The 10802-nt window shown below is 35.9% G+C and overlaps 1 protein-coding gene across 2 annotated transcripts; it reads right to left on the minus strand.

Moving 5' to 3' along the window:
* Positions 1 to 5030: 5030 nt before the first annotated feature.
* On the minus strand, positions 5031 to 10414 carry il13ra2 (interleukin 13 receptor, alpha 2). 2 transcript variants are annotated; one of them, XM_088440461.1, is made up of 8 exons: positions 8811 to 10414; positions 8585 to 8685; positions 8278 to 8429; positions 8045 to 8201; positions 7845 to 7965; positions 6624 to 6808; positions 6354 to 6502; positions 5031 to 5644 (listed from the first exon to the last, which is right to left on the minus strand). In XM_088440461.1, exons 2-8 carry the CDS (start codon positions 8673 to 8675, stop codon positions 5504 to 5506), a joined length of 996 nt encoding a protein of 331 aa, XP_088296587.1. In that variant the 5' UTR covers positions 8676 to 8685; positions 8811 to 10414; the 3' UTR covers positions 5031 to 5503. The 2 variants fall into 2 exon arrangements, with proteins under 2 accessions (XP_088296587.1, XP_088296588.1); XM_088440462.1 differs by lacking the exon at positions 5031 to 5644 and having other exon boundaries at positions 6345 to 6502.
* Between the last annotated feature and the right edge of the window lie 388 nt (positions 10415 to 10802).

Consider the following 10802-nt stretch of genomic DNA (forward strand, 5'->3'; position numbering starts at 1 on the left):
GTGATGTGTTGGTGTGTCATTTAAACAGAGGTTAAAACATTTCAACTGTCGAACCATGTGTAAAAAAACAAAAAGCATCGCAGGTTTCTTCTTACTTGGATGTAACGTAAATCAATTGCTCACGTTTAACGTGGGGGCATTCCAACAGTGTTATCACAGTAAGTGACTTTTTGTTGTTGTTTTTCCATTTGCTGCAATTATGTTAACACTTTGCACGCTTAGTGTGAAATGCGACACAGGCAGGCGTGTGAAGTTGGCACCTCACAATGATTAAAATGCAACAGCTGGCTGGAGAACCACTGGAAAAGAACTAGTTCAACAGCTGCAGCATCTGGGTAAATGACCACATGAGAATGATTGTTTGTAGGGGAATGCGGGAACACCAAGGGGAAAGTCCCAAATGTCGGCATTTATTATGTGATGCTAGATGGGAGAGGCATCTCTTTTGGGGGTTTCTTTTAATAGAAAGCTGAAATATGATCTGGGTGGAGGTGGTGAAGTTGCAAAATAAATGGGAGGAGTCGTCACAATTCTGGGCCAGATTTTGACTAGAAAAGGGTTGAGGAATTGTATTCACTATTTGCCATATTGTACAGTTCACAGAGGAGAGGAACGGGAATGGTATAAAACATATTTTGCTCCCAAGTAGTTGAAATTTGGTGCAGGCGTACTCTGAGCGACAGTCCGGCACAGTAGGTGGCGCTGATGCCTATGTTGCTTCCTGCCGTTCAAGGGTTAGGGTTAAAAGAACAGCGTCTGGGAAGCCCACTCTTTTCCATGCAACGGACATGTGACACAAGTGTTTTCTTTTGGTTTGTCTCATTAGCAAAAAAAAAAAAAAAAAAATCAGTTTATGATGCTATCTAAGCAGTGTATCAACGACGTTTTAATTTAATCGCTCTAGGCCTGTGACGGCATACTAGCATGAGTTTTCTAACTTGGGCGCTGGCGCTATCTTAATGCTAGCAAGCTACAACAACACAAATAATACTTATTGAATTTTGTGTCTTCCAAAAGTAAAAAAAAAAAAAGGCCGGGGTTCTGTCATTGACCAGTATATGGCGAGAGATATTTGAGATTAAAATAAATTAAATTTAAAAAAATGCTATAGCTTGACATGGCGTCATATAGCGGTTTAGCTGGTGTTGGCACGCAAAGAAGTTTCCAAAAAAACAGTATTACCTCTTGGTAAAATACTTGGACTATATGGTGCAGAGAAAGTGCGCTCCATTTAACATTTTGATCAACATTTTGGTCGTAAGTATGCACCTGAATAAAATTCAAAGTTAACACATCCATTCACATATCCTGACAGAATACAGTATGTACATTAACCATCAGCAAGTTTCCTGCCGCTGTCTTTATGCAGCTTCCATTCGAGATGGACTTTCCTTTGTGTCACTTTTGACTCTCTCTTACCCTCGTGTGGCCAAAGGTAATATTACTTCGGTGTTTATGAGATTTTAGAATTTGCATAGTAGGCCTGGGCGCTACAGTGTGGTTCCAAAAATCTAATTTTCTCCAGACATTCCGAACAATTATGATTTAATCGAAAATTTCCAGCAAAGATTTAGCCAACCCTTGTGTTGTATTGTTTAATCCTTTGATAATCTAATCCTTTGGGGATTAAGTTAGGATTATGAAAAAAATATATATGTGAGAAATGTTAAGAGACAACAATAATGTGTACTGATTTTGAGTCAGTTTTATTCATAATTTATGCAAAAACGTTAGAAACTTTTTTAAAATTGTCTTTTAAACCACATTGCATCCTGCCACTTTTAGTGTCATGATATAGCAAATTATCCTTTGTCCTGTTTTTATTTGTAGCTTTTTACACTCAGGCCAAATCAGGCAAGCTCCAGCAACGTCATCATCATCTATGCCAATCTCTCGTATATTGGGTGAGTACAATAGCATGGTAATGTACTGTATGCTGTAAGCCTTACGGTGACATTATGCACTGATTTGTTATACGGGTGACTTTTTGAAAAGAATGGTGACTTGTTGTGAGGAGACGAGAGCATGACAAAACATTCTGAGTTCTGATGAAATGACATGGACCTTAAATCATCATCTTCATCAACCCCGTCCACGGTTCCCAGCACACAGCTGTGTGTACTTTGGATGTGACTACAGCATTCCCCAGAAGTTCAAAAAACTGCATCGATTTCATATGCTAGCAACGGAAGTGAAACAGGAGGGAACAATCGTGTCATTCCAACATCCACGTTTCACCCAAAACAGGTCAAGTTACCACTTTTTCAGAATTATTATTACTGTCCGTTAACTGCAAGCACAACAAAGATATGATCATGATAATAGAAAAGGCATGACCTAAAACATAGGCGTCAAATTCCAGTCCCCAAGGGCCAGTGTCATGCATGTTTTCTGGGTTTCTCTCCTCCAACACACCTTATTCAAATGCTTACCTTATGAGCAGGCTCTTCAGGAGCTTGAAGTGATCCTAAACATTTGAATCAGGAGTGTTTGATAGAGAAGGTTAAAACAATTGTGGGATACCGGCCTTTGAGGTTTGGAGTTTGAAAAGTGATCGAAAAGACTGATTTGATCAACTAACTAAATAACTTTTTAAAATGTCATTCAACCACATATGACACAATACTGTAACACATGCACTTTAGGTCAGCACAGGACATGCCAAAATCACACACAACAAGTGGAAAAAAAAAACTTTTTAAAGAACCTCAAAAGGTCCCCCACTGCGCTAAATTTTTGGTAGAACAGACCGGCCCCTGGGGACAGTAACCAGCTGGGCCCTGCATGCTTTCAAATTGCAGGGACAGATTCCAGTTACTGACCCTGGGGGACGGAGACAAACTTTCTTGACATCTGAGGACGAAAAAAAAAGATCTTAAAATAGGTGATCGTTCCAATCATTTCCATGTTACCATTGGTTCAGTCACAACGCTTTACTCTCCAATTCCCAAAACAATCATCGTAGTGGTAACAAATGATAAATTAAAGCTTGATGTTTAGACAGGTTATACACAATGCAGGTTGAAGAGCGATGATATGGAATCATGCATACAAACCTCAAAACGCCGCAGCTCGTCTGGTGAAGTGAATAGCATCACCTGAGCTATACATTAGCGCCACTCCAGTCTTCTATCGAGCGTGACCCCACCAAAATTACACATTAACTTGAAACGTGTGACTTCTCCCTCACTTTTTGTGTGTCTCCTGGGGCCCTCAAATGCACAAGAATTAAAAATAAATCAATAAATAAAGTCAAAAAGCACAATCAAGTGCAGCAATGATGAACGGAATTCGATATTTCCATATTTTCCACTCTTCTTACAGTATATATCAACCTCCACACAAATTCAAATGTGTATAATGAACAGTTTTGCTTTGCTTGTGGGAATCCTGCAGATGGCTGCGTCGGTGACCTTGACCGTATCATTGGTGAAAGGGATCCAACAACAAAAAAGTAGAGGTCAGCCAGAATCCAGATGGATTCATTCCCACGCTGCAAGGATGCATGAACACAAACGTTTTCACCAAAACTGTGTAAACCAAATGAGCTTCATTTATTTTCAGCTATCCGAGTTTACATGTATACATAATGCATCACCAAGAAAACAGCCTGCCACATTTAAATAAAAGTTCACATTTCCCCCTGTAGTATAGCTGTAATTTTCATATATGGCAAAGAATGAATATAATAGTGCATCTCCCCCATTTGAACTGAATCACCAACTCATTCATATTCTCTACATATTTGCTCACAAATGAAAACAAAAAATTACAAATTTCATTCTCAGTGTAGGAATTATTCAAATTTCTCCATGTGACAAATGTTACCGTGGAGCAGTGTTGTCAAACGTTTGGCCGGTCAGATCCGATGATTTCATGAAGCAGTTGTTCTTTCTCGCTTATGATAATAATGAGGTTGTTTGTTGATCCAACAACTTGTGACTGTGGATAACATGCAAGCTGATGTATTTTATATAGTGCTTCTCTGTTTGTGTTTAGAACATTAGCCTTTTTCTTTCTGCCAGGTATTTATTTCCCTTTGGTCTATGTTAGCATATGCAAATGTTTGGCATTGATAAATACTCATTTGCATCTAATGAACGTTTTGTATTGAAATGAATAGGATTTGTAATTCAGTTATATGACTGATATAATCATTGCAACTTGTATACATTTTGTACATGCTGCCTCAAAAGTATTTCCGAGGCTGAAACAAGCTGAGGGTTTAGGATTATCTGAGGATTAGTTTGTTGTGAATGATGAGCTCATATTTTATGTGCGCTTTATATGCAGTATGTGACACAAAGTGAAACATTCACCGGCGCGTGCGCATCTAGCTTTGTTGTGCAACAGCTCAGCGCAGGTGATATCCTTTGATAGCACCAAACACAGTCGTCATTACGGGGTGCGGTGCCACTCTGTGTCAAAAGGAGACACTACATCATAATTTTATTCTGTTCAATTCTTTGCAGTTCACTACACTCCATTCAAATAAATTATTCAACCACAAATGTTGATTTGGGCATTTTCCTTCCTCTGGATAGTGTTTCAATGCATTTATTAGTTCATTTGTGTTTAGGTCATCTAACTATGTGTTCTACATAAAATATTTTTATATGTAAAAATGAAAAAAAAAAAAAATCATAGAATTTTTCTATTCATTCCATTCCATGCAACTTAATGAAAAAGTACACTATATTGTGAATTTGTGATACATAAGGGACCAAAAAGCCAGTTATTGTACTTCATCTTTATTTGTTTTTGTTTACTTGTCAACATTATATTTACAGTTCGCCCCCGTTGTTTGCGAGGACTTGAGAACAGGCTGCTTCACAGAGCAAAAATATCCAAATAATTGATTTAAAAAAACAAACAAACAAAAAACACACACACATAAAAAGTGTCAATTATATATATATATATATATATATATATATATATATATATATATATATATATATATATATATATATATATATATATATATATATATATATATATATATATATATAATAATTGACACTTTTTATTTTTTAGGATATACAGTAGTTCGCAATTTTACCTGTGCGGCCCACTTGAGGATGGATTTTGCTCCATGCTGTACATTGTAAATGTAAAACTACTTAAAAAATAAATATGACAAAAAATATACAAATCAAAACAAATAAAAGAAAGAAGCAAAAAAAGAGTTTGATCAGTGATTAGTTAAAGAGGTCCATGTGGATTTGTGTATGACGTCGTTGTCATTCCAATGTTGTACACTTTCAGAATCATAGTTTAACAAAAACTATTGTATTATTCTTCACAACGTGATGTCCTGACAAAGAAAAGAGATCCATCCCATTTAAAATGACAAGATTTTGCATATCCTCAGTAAATTGTCAAAATTTGGAATCCCCAAAGGGATTACAGAAATGTCTGCATGTGGCAAAATTAAAATTATGGGTCTCCTTTTCAAACAACGTGTTGTTTGTAGATGTCATATTTGTTGTCATGTTCTTTTTTAAGTACATGTTTGTTGACTCCATTCACTCCAGAAGCTTGTTGCTGCACAGTATTTGTGCACCCTGGAACGTACGCGGAAGCAGCTTTTTTCGCCTGCTGCAGGTAAAAACAAACTTGTGTGCATGCTGGAAATTCGTTCCTGTGGAAGATAGGAGGAATTTATAAATAAGTGCAAAAAAACTACAGAACAAAAAAACATAGAAATACAGTGAGATGACAATTCCTCATTTCATATATATATATATATATATATATATATATATATATATATATATATATATATATATATATATATATATATATATATATATATATATACTGTATATATATATATATATATATATATATATATATATATATATATATATATATATATATATATATATATATATATATATATATATATATATATATATATATATATATATATATATATATACTGTATATATATATATATATATATATATATATATATATATATATATATATATATATATATATACTGTATATATATATATATATATATATATATATATATATATATATATATATATATATATATATATATATATATATATATATATATATATATATATATATATACTCATTATGGGTCGAGCCTCGCTGAGCTAATTGCGAGGCTAACATATGTTTCATTCCTTTATTTAAAATGTCATTCTTGTCGAAACATTTTACTGCAGTAACATGACTTTGCCTGCAGGTGATGCTGTCACGCTCTCCCCGTTCTGCTATGCAGCTAATTCTATATCCACTAGTACGAATGGTGGGAGGTTGGGGTCTATTTTCCTGACAAGAGCCCTCGGAGTTTTGAATATTACTCAACGTACAGTTTCATTTTGTGGCCCTTCTCTGGTGTGCTCCACCTCCCATTCTAGACAATCTCCAGGAACTTTTCCATAAGGCTTCCTCCAGTGAAGTTTGATATAGCCGTCTTGAGTTGGCAGGAGATTTGGCTTGTTTGCATGGTCAGGTTTCACTATATTGAGAAAAGAAGATATGGATTATGATGGCAACAAGTGAAATCGGGTTTTGAGCAAGAATGCAGTGGTATCAAAAAAAAAAGGATTGGATATGAGAGCACAGTGGCTTGCACGTACCATAGTTTTGGATTTGAAGAGATGCATACACAGGCCTCTGGGGACCTTCTGGAGAGGACCCGTTTACACAAAAGTTAACATCAGTAAAATCAGGGAGAGGTTTTCCTAAAAAGCTGCAGCCACTCCTGACTCCATTTGTCAAGAGGTACTTGGGGCACTCCTCTGTTTTTTCGAGTTCTTTGTGCCTGTGGGAAAGAACATGATTGTTATTATGCACCTCAAATTACCCAACAAACTTTACCCCGTAGCGATGTGAAGGGATGATTACTACTTGGTTCCATGCAAAGCATGTACGACAAGTTACAACTAACTTTTTTTAAGCCACTCTTAAAATATCATAGCCAATAGTCACAGTGAACACATCACAAAAGAACAAGTAAAACTAGTGAAATATTGATGAACTCATGTCAAAATACTCACAAATGTACTTGTGGACATGTTATGACTTATTCTCTTGTGTCATCCACACATGTTAATGCGCCTGGATAATTGTACCTCTGCCCAACCTGCTCTAACACTTCACTATACGTATGTCACTGGCATAGATGAGCAGGAGCATTTATATATAGTAATAAATCATTTTTGGGGCAGCGTGACTTGATGTTTTGCTATTTTCAAGAATTGTTTTGAGAAGTGCACATGTGGTTTTGCAAAATATAATTCTGATGTGGGAAATGTACTAAAGTGGTCACAAAAAATTGTCATGCTTTGTCCCGTCTGACCTTAGCGTCGTTAGCACGTTAGCACAACACAGTACTTTGCATGACCTTAAACTAAACTTAAGTAAACTTTTCAAAATTATCACAAAATAAATATTATTGCTACTGTGGACTTGTAAATGATGCCTAGATCACTGGAAACATAAAATAAAAACGTACAAATAAAATGACCAAAACAAAGTTCTCTGCATGCACCACCAAGACATCAGCGCCATCTGCATTGGTAGTATCAAATGCAATTAATTTTGAATTCAAAGGGTTTAGGAGTGGTTTTTTGGGCTGGAATAATTTACATGTAAAAGCGCCTCTATGCACGAAAAATTCAAGTCATAAAATCACTTCTGGAACAAATTAATTTCACAAGTAGAGGTACCACTGTATAATCAAAAGTCTCAAACATTATGCAAGATGGATAGATGCCAACTATTACAAGTTACAAATTGCTTGCAATGTTTTTAAGTGGCATTATATCCAACAGTAAAAATTAAAAAAAATGACTCACCAGTAATACATATATAGCTGTGAGTTGGCTGTAGATTTGGGGTTCCTTCTCCATTTGCAGATCATGTGCTCCATGTTGTAAAACACACACTTAAAATGTTTTACTGCATCACCTTGATGGCCTGTTTTACAAAGAAACAACAATGCAAAGTAAATAAATATCAAATAATGATTTCTGAGCACCTTCTGCACTTTATTGACCTGCACCAGGAGGCTTCTGCACCAACTCTGTGTAGTTCACACTCTGGATCCAAGTGTTATTAGCGCAGTGTCCACTCAGCCGGGTGTACACTCGAACGCGGATGTCCTTCATCAGATCAAATTGAGCGCTGTAAGTTCTCTGAGGTGTTCGAATTACCTGAAAAAAAAAGAATATTTTCAGTCACTATGCTTGTATTGAAGTCATTGAAGCAGTTTTCCCATGCGTTACTCACATCCCAATTCTTTGTATATTCATTGAAGTATTCCAACTGGTAAATTGTAGGACAGTCTTGGAAATGAATTAAGCTTGCTGGGAGAGTCCATGTCACGTTCAGGCGCCCAAGATGACCAGGATCTATGATTTTAATCTCCCCCGGGGGATCCACTGCAATGAAAAGCAAATTTGAAAACCGAGTATGCATGATACAGCGATACAAAGATAAAATGAAGTTGCATAATTCTGCAGAACAAGTCTCCGATGACATACTATTCATTGCTAGTATTAGACATTTCGTTAGTTGTATTAGTTTTCTGACCAACCTTGAAAAACATTGCAATGCAACTCCTCCATACAGATCATTAAGAGCGTCATCAGTAAAGCTCCGCGAGCCATTTTAAATGGCAAAAACATGATGAACGCACTATAAAAACACACAAGTTAAACATATTATACAAATGCAAGTCTAATTGAAGCGATGAAACAGAAATAATGAAATGAGTAGATGACAAAAATGTGAGTGGAAAAGCCCGTAGGGAAAATACTTACATGACTGTGTTCCGAGAGTGTGTATCAAGTATGTGACTGATGCTTGCCTGCTTGGTGGAGTTTGAGACTTTTAAGTGAAACACGGGGGGGAGGGGCTACTCAAGGTTGAAAGATGATCATGACAAGGCAAGTTGTTGGCGTTAATAAAGGACATTTTATTTGATGCATTCGTGCATGTCATGTCATGAGTCTCCTTTGAGTCATGAACTGAAGTGTGCGAGAAAAGATGCCCCTTGCGTTGGAAAGGTGGTAATGGATACCAAGCTGTGCCCCCACGAATCAAGAAAAAACAAAAACCACATCTACAAAAGTAAAGTGATTTAAGTGATGAAAAGTCCTCTTCATAATTGCCATTTTTTCATGGGTTTGTGACAAACCTGGAGGAAAGTTATACAGATGATACATACGGAATTTCGGTCATTTTCACATGCACATTAAAATACAGAAAGAAAATTGTGTATAATTTAGTTTTTCCTCATTGTTCTTGAATGTGTCTCTATGAATTGTCATCTTGGCTTCACCATGTCAGTATCAGTAAACGGCAATGAAGAGTAACGTTAAAGGACTGATAATACTTTTAATTTTGGTAAATAAGTCTAAATTAACTTAACCTTTGGAGAACATTTTAGGTTCGTCTTGAAATTTCACTTAGAAGCCAGCCTTTTAGTGGGCGTGTTCATGAAAAAAGAACTACTCTACATGTCATGATCGTAAAAATAAACCCATTGCTTTTCTAAAAATAATACAGGTCTAATAAACTATTTTGTATCATTTCTAACATAATTCTTGTAAAACCCTATTACTTTTTGGTGTCCACAATTTATTTAGGTCTTCAACGCCCAATAGCTTCAAGTTGATTTATTTTTAGTAGGTTTTGTGCAGAAGGCTGATTTGGAAATGAGTGGGGAAGCTTGGGCAGATGTTGTTCATGTTAATTTAACAATATCCATATCGATTAAAAAAACAAGAGCGAGCAAAAGTGAGAACAAGATATTTGGCAAATAACAGTTCTACGCTTCAATGTCTGTACTTTACCGGTAATTCATTGTGTTCCTAAAGAAAAAGGAGGGAATTTTCTGTATGGTCCGTTTTTGGACATCTAGTCATAGATCATGTGCATGTGTTGCCTATCATTCAAACCTCAGCAATGGCATCAATGCATTTAAATGTAATCACATGGTTATGATTGTTTCAGAAATGCTAAGTATGACTCATATGACCCATTATCAGCCTATGATTCATGATTGATGAGTCATGATGGACCGCGACACAGAAATTACATAAAATATATTGACATGTCAGTCAGTGTTGAAATATTAGACGTATCCAGATACTTTTTTTTAGATCTGTGTCAATTCCTGCGCATGTTGTCTGTGTGATATTTAATAAACCGAAATTTTTAAGAGGGAGAGGTATGGAAATCAAAGCATAGGACAGCTTACGTAGCTTATGTATTGTTTTTTTTCTCTCTTTTTGAATGAGGGTGACAAAACTCAAAGGCTACCTTCATTTGTGATCAACCATAATGCTTTTCTAACGCTAACATAAATATTCAACCTGTAACAGTTTTAAAAATATGAGTATTAACTTCCCCCCCAAGAAATGTAGTCAGAAGGACGTACCTAAAAAGGGGAAGCTCACAAGTAAAATTGAGGTATGAGCAAATAAATCAACAATTGAAATATGACTGATTCATATTTACTTCTGATATGTCTCTATTCAAGGGGAAATAAAAGAATGTTTGATTGATTTATCAATGAACGGAAACTTTACACTTGAAAGTCGACGCAGATGAAATATTTTGAGTTTAGCACAATCCCATGTCATCCCTACATGTAGTACCCAAGAAAAGGTTTCCAGAATGCTGCAACCCTTAAAAAAAGTACAAGAAGTATGTGTAACTAGAAAGGAAAAGATAAGGCAGAATTCTAAGGATTTCAGCAGTGTGCTGCTCAGTCAGCACTTGCTAGATCATGCATGGAAAAATCATCA

This window comes from Hippichthys cyanospilos, chromosome 18 (genome assembly GCF_059441005.1).
Source record: "Hippichthys cyanospilos isolate Australia breed blue-spotted pipefish chromosome 18, RoL_Hcya_1.0, whole genome shotgun sequence".
Taxonomy (NCBI): Eukaryota; Metazoa; Chordata; class Actinopteri; order Syngnathiformes; family Syngnathidae; genus Hippichthys; species Hippichthys cyanospilos.